This window comes from Dysidea avara, chromosome 3 (assembly GCF_963678975.1).
Source record: "Dysidea avara chromosome 3, odDysAvar1.4, whole genome shotgun sequence".
NCBI lineage: Eukaryota > Metazoa > Porifera > Demospongiae > Dictyoceratida > Dysideidae > Dysidea > Dysidea avara.
Window position 1 is genome coordinate 19,160,861 of NC_089274.1, and position 13,812 is coordinate 19,174,672.

The 13,812-nt window shown below is 36.2% G+C and overlaps 1 protein-coding gene across 1 annotated transcript; it reads right to left on the reverse strand.

The window, feature by feature from the left end:
* Positions 1–567: 567 nt before the first annotated feature.
* On the reverse strand, positions 568–13,223 carry LOC136249937 (transient receptor potential cation channel subfamily A member 1 homolog). Its single transcript, XM_066042074.1, has 21 exons — positions 12,997–13,223; positions 11,935–12,121; positions 9,589–9,786; positions 7,527–8,154; positions 6,475–6,658; positions 6,075–6,191; positions 5,863–5,945; positions 5,668–5,811; positions 5,502–5,622; positions 5,313–5,452; positions 5,157–5,263; positions 4,768–5,108; positions 4,485–4,665; positions 4,231–4,434; positions 2,571–2,609; positions 2,462–2,515; positions 1,676–2,094; positions 1,415–1,618; positions 1,286–1,354; positions 968–1,162; positions 568–915 (listed from the first exon to the last, which is right to left on the reverse strand). The coding sequence occupies exons 1-21, from the start codon at positions 13,180–13,182 to the stop codon at positions 703–705; spliced, it is 4,014 nt and encodes a 1,337-aa protein (XP_065898146.1). The 5' UTR covers positions 13,183–13,223; the 3' UTR covers positions 568–702.
* Positions 13,224–13,812: the final 589 nt, after the last annotated feature.

The window sequence follows — 13,812 nt, forward strand, 5'->3', positions numbered from 1 at the left end:
TTAAATCCCTTAATTGTTCTTAAAAGAGTCCAGTTTATAGTTCATCCAATGCTACTGATAAAGGTCTTTTGCATGCATGGAATTGTGACTAATGGCAAATGGAAATTAACAGTTCTGATGAGACAAATTAAATTAAAATTGATAGCATTCATGATAATTATCATGGCAATAGCTATCCAGCCTTACTATACAAACTGGTAACCTACACCACTGATATTCTTGTGTACTGCATGTACGTATGGGACACTAGTGAGCAGAAAACAATCTTTTTTTTCCCCACATGGTACTGAACTAATATATAGACCTTAGCTAATAACCTAAGGGCATGTGTAGATATAATTGCAATGTACCAACTACTAAAAGCTATTGTAAAAATCTGAGAAGCAATTATTGTACTGCATGTAAGCCTTCTATTCTTCTAAACAGTTGTCATGGACCCATGGTATATTATGTTTCACATTTACAGACAGTCAGGCTAGAGCATTCAGTATTTACTTGAAATCATAGCTACATACATTGCACATGTATGAAGCTGCACGATTATCATGAATTACACAATACGCATGGTTCATTGTATACAAATATTAAATGATCACATGTCCATAGCTAGCTAGTATCAAGAGCATATGATGGGGAGGGTTGCTAGTATGTTTACACACAAACTGACAATGTCACACATCTCACTATGCACTGTAACTATACTCAGTGATCTACTCTATAACCTAATGAACTTTGACTAAGTACATTTTTTAATGATAAGTCGTGTAGTGTGATGGCTCTCTCTTTCATCTTTCTCACGTACTTGTTGTCACTTGAAGGTGTATTACTACTCTTTAACAAGACAGTCTCCAAATAATCCAGTTTTTTGGTAAGCTCAGTTTGCATTGCTATTATCTTTTCTATGGGGTCAATCTTCTGCAAAGAATATGAAGTTAAAAGACCACATATACCATCAACCATAGCTTACATCATTATCTTCAAACAGTTGTGAAATGTGGTGTTTCTTTCTCCATTCATTTAGGTACATTACTTTCTGTTCAAGCTTTGATGTTTGAAATAGCCTATCAAACCATGATTGTTTCTCATCAATGGTTACTTCAGTGCTTCTTCCCACATTGCGTAGTGAAGGGACTGCTGTCTCTAGTTCTGTAATAATATTGATCTGCACAAGAATATAGATATTCACTTAACATTGACAATGCAGAAAGAGTGTAATGTGAAGTATTTCAATATACCATTCTATATTTATGTTGGCAGCTATTGACACTATCTTCTATATACTTACTTGGAGTTGATATTTAGTTAGCTTAGCCTTGGATAATTCTTCCTGGGTATCACCGACCGCAAGACCAACCTAGTACACGATATAATAAATAGCATACACACGTTAGCCATTGTGTGGCTTGTTGCTTACCAGTAAATTATTGAACAATATCGGCATTGTCACAACAAATATGATCCACAGAATAGTGGTCAAGGTAGGAAATGGGACAACCAAACCATCATCAACCAAACCTTGATCATTGACAAATATTGTGTCAAACTCAAACTCTCCAGTGGTCATGACTAAAGTCTTGAGCATGCTATGTTGAAGATCAGAAAATGCTGTTCTCCTTCCCTACAAGTATAGATAGAATACATGCATTGTTCCAATTGTAATCATAGCTATGCTTACCGGTAGTGATAGTAACAAATAGAAAGGCAGAGCAAATGCGAAGCACAATAATGTTGCAATGATAACCAATTTAATGAAAGTTTGGAATATGCTTAAGAGCATGTTGATAATTATTCCAGTCAAGGGGAGCTTATTCAAGTGCACTATTAGACCAATCCACCCTATAAACAATGTTATAACTGCAATTTGCCATGTATTAGTGCTAGAACAGAAGCAGTCATCTGTGCCTTTATAGTGAAGTGTTACACACATAACTGATAAAGTTTGAAAAGTTGTGTCAATCCATGAGGCCAAATGCTTGAAATAATTCAATCTCCTTCTAAGAAACTTGAGAAAATTCAGAATTATGAGGAGAAATAAATCAACAGTTAGTAGTATTGAGCCTCTTCTTAATAGCATCAGGTCAAAGTCATTCATGCCTGTAAATATAAAATATAAACAACACATGCATATAATTTGTGTATAGCAAGTATTCCACAATAGTTTGCATAAATTGAAAAAGTATAGCACACAAAACTAGGCATAATATATATGAAAGCAAAAAGAAAGAAGCAAGAAAGATGTTGCAAACAAAAGTACTAACAAAACCTAAATCATACTAGCTACCACAGAGTGATGCATACAATAATAATCCATTATTTTCTGCTTTGCTTTACTTGTGTACACTCACAAGTGTATGGATGGGTGAGCATGTAAGTGAATAAGTAAGCTAGCAAACTATATAGCTAAGTTCATAGAATATACTTTGTGATATGGATTGGACACACATGAATGATAACTCATAACCTTTTTCTGTGCAGCTTAAATTTTTGAATGCCATGACCGTGTGTAGACAATCATCTAAAATACAGAAATATAACATGCAACGATGGCCAAACTACATGATGTGCTATACCTTCACAGTAAAGAATAGTGCTGCCATTATCACCTAGAGCTAAATAAGATGATCACATTAACATATATGCTACATTAACCATGTAATGTAAACACGTTACTTCAGATGAGAAGTGTGTTACAAACAATACAATAGGAAGACAATAATTGAAATAGGGATCAAATTTAAATATAGTCATTGAGTCCCTCACTGTGTCTTGATATACAACTATGTTAGCTACTGTCTCCACTAATGTAGACAAATTAAGGACAAAGGTGTATTGTAGTTACTCAGCTGTGGGATTTCAATAACAGAGTGTATAACACCTCAGCAATTTACTCTTTGGAGGGCATAAACATTTAAAGTTTAATCAAAAGTATTGTTGTGAGTGTCATTCAAAGTGATAAATCGTTGAATAAAGTTCTCTTCATAAAAGAAGCTTCAGTTATTCCAATCTCGGAGACCATCTGATTTTCAAGTAATACAGATGGAATTAATATGTGACAAGCATAAGCATGACAATATTAAGAGAACAACCAATTACTCTAAAGAATAATTACACAAGTACACAAAACATTGGAATTTTCAACTAATAAAAGTAGGGACCATAGCATATTGATAAAAAGTACTGAGACAAGCTGGAGTAGTTGCACGATATTAAATCACAGTAAAACAATAAGAGGTGTTATATCCTCACCATAATGGAAATGCATAGTGGGAATATAACACTTCTTATTGTTTTACTGTGATCTAATATCCAGCTTGTTTCAGTACTTTTTATTGATGTGCTATTGTCCCTACTCTAGTTGAAAATTCAAATTTTTGTGTATTTGTTTGTTAACTTTTTTGTAAAATAAAATTATTATGACTGGTAAACCCACACATACTGCATCAAAAGAAAGAAATGGCGCCATGCACCCCAGGTACCAATTAAGTGAAGTATCCATTACATTTTGTTATCAGCTATGTTCAACCCATTACACAGTGTTATGAATCAAGAACTGAAAAGCACCTCTGCAATCAAAAGTAGCCACTATGAATAATACGGACAATTTCCATTACAAAGGGAAGCCATCACGTGCTACTGCCAAATCGGCTGTCAGCGAAGATGAATGGGACACAAAGGAAGACACTGGTAAGTCCATGAAGAATGCATTGTACATATTGTGGTATGCCAAAAGGCACGTGTCTGGCTGAAGCGATGTTGAACAGTGAAAAAATCAAGCCTGTAGCCTTAGCTGTTATCGAGTTATGCTTGTCTGAAGACATCAGTCAGTCAGTCAGTCAGTAGAAAATTCCATTTAATAAGTCTTTTTAAAATTCTGTAGCAATTTGCTGAAAGCATTTCAGGTTGATCTGAAAGTTTGTTTGGGCTTAGCTTTACCTAACCAATACTGCTTCATCATCGTCAGGGAAAAATGAAGCTGGTTTTTGAGTGACACTTTTTCATGGGCCACGCCCCAACCTTTGTGGTCCCTACTGTACTGTATGATTAAAGAATTCTAAACAATAATTTATTGGTGTCAAGGCTCCACTGTACTTTGTAAATATATATTTAATTTGTAAAACAAATACAATTTAATTGACTGCTTAATTAGAGTATTTGACATATAAACATGAAGTAAAAAGTAAGTTTCCTTACATTGGTAATGCTATCCCAGCTTTAGCATTTTCTATTTACCTATTTCATTCACACCATCATCAATGTCATCAGTTCCATTACACGCCATAGTCTCCATGCCACTGCCAGGACAGCCTCTTTGATAGCCTATGCCTGGCTCAGGCATATTGCAACTCCTAGTACGTGCCCTGGTCATGCGACCACTACAACCTGTGCCATTACTACAGTCACTCCAAGAGCCCCAGTTTGACCAACATCCTTGAACTGACAGTAAATACATGTTTACACATTTTTGTCATAGTTATGCCACTCACCACTACAGGTGTCTCCCTGTGGAAGTGGTGCCACCAAGACTACGGCAGTTATTAAAAGAACATAGAATAAGTAAAATGCAAAGTGGAATATAAATGTTGGGAGGCCAAAGTATCTCCATTTGTAGCGCAAGAATTCATGGACAACAGGATGTTCCAGTAAAGACATTCTCCTATAATTTACCTACAAAATTACACATATCTACTAAAATCTCATGATCAGCCAAACAATTGTACGAGCACACACATACTCTCATGTTATTTACAGTTACAATCCCACACATACCATTATCTGTAATGGATGCTTGTCCTTGTCGTACTTTGTTTGAAGCCAATTGCTGTCATTTTCAATGTTGTTAGTATCATCACTTTTCATACTCTCTAAATCTTCTGCAACATGGTGGTTGGTAAAAGAAGTTGTCATTTCTACAAATGATCTTTGAAGTGCAGTACGCTGCCTTTTACCAGGCACCAGTCCATGGCTACTCATGAACTTGTAAATTAATGAGCCATTTCCAGTATCATAATCATTGATGAATTTATAAGAGTAGGTCAAACTTGTTGTCTTGTTGTTGGTCTTATCTTTGGTCTGACTAATACACTTGTACAAGACCAACTCTGCAACATCTGTGATCCAAACAGATATGATATTCTACTCTGGATCTACACACTAACCAGGCATATGTTGGATCAACATTCTCATTGGTGTCTCATTGCAGTTTGTTTTAAACATCATAGCTTTTTCCCAGTGGTCGCTCTCAATGATAGTAAGGGCTGTAGATCTATACACATGAGTTATAAACAAATATTACAATGACTTGATAAAATTACCGGTGGAAATTTGCAATAGCTTCACAAAGACAATTGTATCCTAGAGTACTTTTAGTGTTAACATCAAGAGTGCTTTGATCTAACAAAACTTTAACTACATTGCTGTGTCCATGTCGTGCAGCCATTATCAATGGTGTTCTCTGAAAAGCATTTTATATAAACCCATGTGATATTAATACAGTCACTAACATCAGCATCATGCATGGTACAGTCTCCGGTCAGTGAAGCACCACAACTCAACAAGTACAAGACTAGTCCATGATGACCATTTGCAGCAGCACATGATAATGGTGGACCTTCATTGTGGTTACTAGACGAAATATAGCAAATATGTTTCTACAAAAGGCAAACTTACCAAATTTCAGTACTAGCTCCATGACTAAGCAGGTATTTGACAATTTCAGTATATCCCAGTCGACATGCAATGTGTAATGGAGTATCGTCATTAATGCCTTTACACGATAATGTAGCATTGTACTCAAATAGCACTTTAACACAGCTACAAGATGGAAGAGAAAAATATTGTTAGTGTTGCACTGCAGCCACTTACTTTAGATTTCCATTAGTTACAGCAGTGTGAAGGGCCTTACTGCAACAATCAGTCACTCTTTTAGTATCTGCTTGGAAGAGCAACTGCAAAAACAATCATAACTAACACGGAATAGCACATTTGATATCCTAAAATGTCAAAGTCAAACCAAATTAGCAATTTTGTGCTCATTTAAATACTTAACAAATGCTTTGTACCATTACACAACATACCCTTAAAATGGATTCTTTTCCAATTTTAGTGACCATTTCAACTAGATTATCAACCGTCAGATCATCAAAAACTTCCTCTAGATCTGCTTGCTTGTCAGCACATAGGCTGTACATTGCCTGAAACACAGTGTACTATGTGTAATATAGAACCTCTATATTGTGCCAGTCTAGATAAGTGAAATTTTTAATGCACACAGTTAACTTCTATTATTCTGGTGGAGCATTGGTTTAAAATTCCAATAGAACACACATCATTTTGTCAATCAAACAATTGTTTTCAGCATTTAAGGAACTTTAATATTAATTTTACTTCAGTATATGGAATTAGACTAAAAACAAAATTAATTTAGTACACCTATTGACTTTCACAAACAAGGCCAACACTTAAATATACTCATACCATTATCAAAACACTGTAGTCATTTTCTATAGCCCACTTCAATAGGGTTTTGTGCTGCTTCACATTGTTGTTGATCTGATAACCAAATATCAACATTGCCTTCACCACTGACTCATGACCACAAGCAATAGCCCTCATAATAGGAGTCTGACCATTGATGTCTCTGGCTTCTCTGTCATCATGCCTGTGTATAACAGAACTCACTTTCCCAGTGTTCCATGAACATGCAAGACATGGTTTACAAGACACAACCCTTAGCTTTGGCAAGAACTTGCATATACTTTAACATTAATTAAATGTGCCTAAGCAACAGCAATATTATACAACATATGCGTTAAGGTAAATCACAAGTAACATCAAATCACTAGTATTTTCATACACTCTATATAGCATACAGTGCTTGATGAAGATAACATCAGGAATATATCCAGGGTTTGAAAAGATGGGGTGCACAGGATGGTAGGTAGATATATATGAGCAGGGGGTCTAGGGGGCACAGTCCCTCAAAACCTGTAGGATTTTAATTCTAAATTTTTTGTTTGTACAAAGTAGTTATTTGTGTATACAAATATCAAAATGTTTTATCAATAGTCTTGAGTTATGGGAATAAATTATAGTAGTGTTACATTATGACCCTAAAGTGTTTTGTATATGGTATGCAAAGGACAACCATGTGCTCTGTTAAGAATAAAACTAGCATTTGCAGCACAATGCTTTGTGGGTACATTTATCCTCCTAGATAATTTTTAATGTGAAGAATTTTTATAATTGCATGTGATGACTGTTCTATTAGAGTATTTTGAGCTATATACATTAGTTTAAGGATGGGGAGTAGGCATAATATCCTTGTGCTTCCTCCACCCCCATTTCTGAGTCCATACCACCACTGAGTTGCTTTGGTTGACATGTTTAAGATTGTGAATGACTCTAATATGTATTGTAGGGTAAAGAGTGGGAGGGAGAGGGGTCTGTGCACCCCCTGGATCTGCCCCTGAACATATGTATGGTCATACATGTAGCACACTATAATATGATGAAGTGTAGCCACTCACTGTAAGTGTTCCAGTATCTCATAGCAAGTGTGGTAATGTCCATAGGATGCTGCAACATGAAGTGGTGTCTCCAAATTCAGATTTCTTTGTTTTATGAGATCTTTTCCTTCAGGGCTACACAGAATTTCTGAGCAGGTAGTAGGATCATCTTTGTCACTGTACAAGTGCAACACAGTATTTCTGTACTTGTCAACTCTCTTGAGGTCGGACCCTTGTGAAATCAAAAATTTGACAGTACGTCTGGAATAACGTAAAGCACATTTTGCCACAAACAGAGGTGTTTTCCCATCAATAGTTGACTGTGACAAAATTTTCTGAGCTTTTTTAGGGAATTTTTCAAACATATGATGCAGCAACTCTTCTCTTCCATATTTGCACGCTGTGTGTATTGGAGTATAACCATCATTATCAACTTGTGACACACTGGCATTGTAATCCAGTAGCTTGTTGGCTATCTCTATGTCATTTGAAGCCACTGCATAGTGTAGTGCTGTCTTCTTCCGTGAATTTTTTGCATTGACATTCAGAGTAGGACGAAGGAGGAATTTGACAACCTCTGCATTCTGAGTCTTGATGGCTAATATCAGTGGTGTGTCCCCATGTGAATTGCTGTAGTTCACATCAGCACCTTGAAAAGAGTTTTATGCAAAATAAATTGAGAAATGCAAAACAGCTGTACCATATAGCTGTTCTACATATTACTGCACAATAAAATAGTAGAGGTGTAAACTGCATAAGCTGAGGACATTAATAAAGCTAAATTTTGTAGAAGACCAAGTTGTGAACTCAAAAGTGGTGGCCAAGAAATGGCTGCAATGATTTCAATGCTAATAAATTTTAATAATGACTGTGTACATTGTTAAAATTTATTAGCATTGAAATCATTGCAGCCATTTCTTGACCGCCACTTTTGATTTCACAACTTTTTTAACCCAAGAAGTTTAAGGCCGCACCATTTTTCACAGCTTGGCTGTTTTTGTGCGGATTACATATTCATGTCCAAACTTACGGCATATAAATTTAAACCAATTAGTCCAGTCCTTGTGAAAAATACTTGTTACGTATATGTTAAAGCATAGCCGCGAGTGCTATATGAAAAATAAAGTACGAGGCGTGCGGCCGAGATGCTAATAAAGCACGAGGCGAAGCTGAGTGCTTTATTAGCATCGAGGCCAAGCGCCGAGTACTTTATTTTTCATATAGCACGAGCAAGGCTATGCTTTAAATGATTTATGGAACTTTCTAGTCGTGTAGCTTCACCGTACACTAGGACTCGTAATTAACAAGCGTTGCACGAACTATTAGCAGCCTGAACGCACACAAACTAGTTTAACAAAGTAACTCGCGTATTTCACCATAGTTTGGCATAGTAGACGTTCATCGTGTCTTTTGGCAGGTTTTGCTCGCAACCCACAATCGATTCTATTGTGAGTCACATAGTGAAGTATTTCCGTGATATCTCCAGGACTTGTCCATTTACATTAACAAACGTAACAGCAACGTTACCTTCTCCCACCCATCATTGAAGCATTTAAGTATGTCTATAAAAGCAATCCAGTGGTGGAACTCGTATTGGCTGGGGTGATTGATCACTCAGCACGGCAAGGCTATCAGCCTTCACCGGCTTGGTTGATTAGTCGTACTGGCGCGAGCCCTGTAGGCTATTAGCCTACACTAAGGCACGTGGGCAACTGTGCTTTATTGCCCACAAAGAGTGCTTTATTGCACCGCAAAGGGTGCTTTATTGAACGAATAAAGCACTCTTTGCGGTGCAATAAAGCACTCTTTGTGGTCAATGAAGCAGTTGGCCGGCTGAGAGTGTACTTTATGAAATTTAAAGTACACTTTTTCCTTTGATCTCGCCCACGCAAAGTTCTATAAAATAATATTAATGATATTGTAAAACTATCTAAACCCCCCCAGAAACAAAATAAATTATCAAGTTTTACTGGAATTAGTGTTGTTGTTGTTGCCACACACACTCACCACGCACACTCACCACACACACAAACATACATATATACACACACACGCTATACACATATATAGTTATATAGCATACCAAATTTCACCAATCGATCTATTATTTGTAGTGCAACCGGAGTTTCCAGAGGTGACATTGTACTGGTCATTCTTTTGTAAGGCAAAGAATTTAATAGATGGTCTTCTTGAGGTGACTTTGATTGCAAATTATAACTTTTGATGGCCAACATTAATGGGGAATCTTGATGTTCATCTTTAGTAGGTGTATTTATCAGGCCTACATGTGTTTAAAAACATATAAAGAGAATTTCCTCTAAGTAAACAGTGCATTGTACAAACACATATACATACAATCAAAGTATTGCAAGGCACACAATATACTGTATTTACTTGGTTAAATGCTGTGGTGTTTTGTTACCATAACTAAAAAAATCAATGCAACGACTATTCAAACTCAACCACTACTTGATGCTCAACATTGTAAAAAATGAAATGTGCTTTGCATGCAATAAACGGTGTCATGGTGCACACTTTTAGGCTTTTAGAAAGTTTGCACCATGACACCATTTTTGTGTACAAAGCACACTTCATTTTTAAGAGTGAAAACGAACGATGTTTAAGCCCATATATTCAAATTGATTGTGACACCACACAAGTGTGACTACTATTGAAGATGTGGCATATAACCAAGGAAATATGGTACACAGCATGGTTTGTACTCTATTATCTATGAAAGTTTTCACTTCACATACAACCAAAACAGTTATCTTGTGTCACAAGTGTTGCCTGAACACTGAGTGATATTGAAGAAGAGTGCAAATTAACAATACACACAAGCAAGATGAAAGTAAATTTAAGCAAATAGTTCGTTTAAACAAACACAGAATGCTTTAAGCACTGCCTCATATACCTGGGAGAAACAGAGAGGCCACATACCATTGTGCCTATAATGTACAAAACTATAACATCTGTCTGTCTGTCTGTCCATGAATTCTATATGTAGGAACTCTGAAATTAAGAGCATTAACAATTATTTATACACATACATTCACATATTCATTCTTGTAAGTGATTTAATGAGAAGCCTAGTATCATTCTTACATGGCACTGCAAGCAGTTACTCCTCGTGCTATGGACAGACAGACAGATAGATGTATTTCAGCACTTTATTGTGCATTGATCACTTGTGGTGATAGCTACACAGAGACAGGTGATCAAAGTGTACAGCATCATAGTTGTGTGCCTAAATGTGTTATTTGAGACAAAAGTATGACTCAATATAATCTCAGTGAGCTTCACAAGAGCTGTTGAATGATGTTCTTAACTGCAAAGGTATATGAAAGAACAACTGAACACATTCATCACAATATTTATATCATGGCTAAGCACCTTTATCTGTGTAGAAGGTTGTTGTAAAATGCATACAACGTTTTCATTTGTGTATAATGCTTGCAATTTTATACATTATGGTATAGAAAAGTAAAAAAAAAACCTTTACTATAGCCAAGAGAAAAACACTACGAGGGCTGGCTTTTCCTGTATAAGTACCTATCCTACTTCAAAGGTAAAAATCCCTTTAACCTCCATAAGGGAAACACTAATTGAGTTGCTGGAGTAGGTGTGTACAAATGGTTTCCTTGAATCTTTGGTTACCCACAAATTACTGCACAGCTGGCCACACATATCATGGTTTTCCTCCAAAAACCTTTGTCTTGAAAACATTTATTTTTTTACTCAATTTTAACAAGACATCCCCTGAAAAAGGCAATACCTGTCCTAACCATTACCTGTGTAATATGAATTATCGAATTGATGAGATGTTGGCTATGCCTCAGCCTTGATGGGACACTGGCTAACTAAATTGGAAAGATCCTGGCTAGACAGAGATCAATATACTGAGGTGGTCAGGCATCTTATAAGCATGGTTTTTTTAATATAGTACGTACCTAGTGTAACCTTTTATAAAAGAAACTTCCGCAGGCACAAATCAGATTTTCTGGACTTGTTTATCATCACCATATAGACAATCCCAGAACTATGTTGTGTGCAACAACCAGTGAAACTGTCTATGTCAGATGCATCATTCCTAACCACTGTGCTGTCACTGCATCAAACAGTAGGACTACCAAGTAAAAATAATTACTGAAATTGTGTGCACACTATCTTATTGTTAGCATGCATTCAAGAAGATCGGTTTTCACAATTAACTTAATTATTATTAATCATCTACTGCTATAGGTGTAAAGTATGAAATAGCTAGCATTTATCTGGAAAAAAAGTTGGTCTTTAACAATGACATTTTGTACTATATACAGTAGTTTCAGAGCAAAATTCCTAATTATATTGAATGTAATTAACAATACTTTTTGTTAGTCTCAAAATTCGTGGTACCGATTTTATTTTTGTATCAACAAGTTTCCCTTACATGTTCCATACTCATACAGCACTTCCATAATTTCCATCTTTTTGTTGATAATTGCTACATGAAGCATATTGTAACCTCTCTCATCGCATATTTCTAAGAATTTGGAGATGGTGAAAGTATCATCAGCTTCTTTGCAAGCATTATTTAACAGGTCTGTCACAGTATTGACATCTCCATCAGCAGCTGCCTACACAGTAAAGTAAACATCATTGTACACAATGGCATACATGTACACCTGAGATGAAGGGCCTACATCCAACACATGAATACACTTGTGTGTGCAGTTAACATAACCTGGCATACAAATTTAATTAAGTCTACTTCCTCTCTGTTTCCCTTGAAATGAAGGGATGCCTTTCCCTTAAGGGACTATTTTGTATTGTTTGTGTAAAAGTGACTCAGGGAATTTTCCTCTGTGCCTGCAGAAATTCTCAGATGTAGCTATAGAACAGTTAAATTGAGGGAAATCAACATCCTAAGATTATAGTTGCATAACAAAGTAACTTCCACATGCATCATCTTTGAGAAAGCATATATTTATATGTATATTGGTTAAAGTCCGTTTGCAGCAAACAAATTGAAAGTTATATTGAACATTTTATTAGCCTTGATCTGTGTTGGAGCCTACTAAGCAGAATAATGACTATATATGGAACATAGACTATATATGGAACATAGACTATATATGGAACATAGACTATAATTATATGGAACATATCAGTACCTGGAAACAATAGCTATAGCTACCACACAGGCTTAAATTGTTATGCATGAATTACATTTATAGATCAATAACTATCTGTGCCGACACTGTTTGTTATAATGTTTATCTGAGTTTGCACTACAAACAACTCTACAAATAGGACCACTGAAATTAATTGCTAACCAGCAGAGCTCAACAAATTCTGTCAATGTTACGCCACTAGTTACACGCTAACTGATGACCTTGTCGTTATTGTTATTGTTATTATCTACTTTACCAGTTAGGCACTGGAGGGTGTACACAGAAGGCAGAGCCTGTTCGAGGTGTTTACCCATAGCCTTTGTCACACTGTCACATACCTTTGTTCCATAGAGAGCAATAGCATTCGCAACTATTGACTGCTGTTCATTCTGGTAGGGCTGGTTGGAGTCGAGGCGTGGTCGGCTCTGAAGTGAGGGTGAATCCGAAAGGTTCTCGTTTGTCCAAGACCGCTGCATGTCAGTAGATACTACCTCAAATTCTACAGACTCGAGAACTTTTATCATAGATTAGCTTTTATATAGCCATGTATGCTGAGAATCACGTGCCGCGGCTGGGGAGTCAGGGGAGGGACTATGTGGTCTGAATTAAGCTCCCCTTCACTTTTAGACTTTTACTTGATCAATATGCTGAAGATTTATATAGGCCTAATGAACTTTTGTCTTAGCATTTAGTTATAATAAATAATATAAACCCACTTTGTGCTATTAAAGGTTATCCAAAAAGGGCCCGGATCACCAGCAATGGAGGTGCATGTAGCACAAGATAGAGATACTAGCTATTAGACTAACTACTCTAATAGAACATTCAGCAGATACATATTATACCAGTAGTTGGTTCTACTATGGAAATTACATCTAAAGATGTGTCTATACATATAATGAAGTGCATTGGTCTATTTAAAAGGTCTTCATTAATAACTGATTCATCTACTTGTACATTCATTACGTATATGGCAACACTTAATTCAAGTATGCACATGCCCTGAAAATGCTTTCAGATTCAATTTCAATCTCATATCATTCAAATTACAGTTTCGATTAGCTATATTATTATTCTAACATGCACCTGCAATTGTGAGAGGGTGTTGGTTGTCTAAACCTACCCAAACCTTTTCATTAAAAATGCTGCAGAGC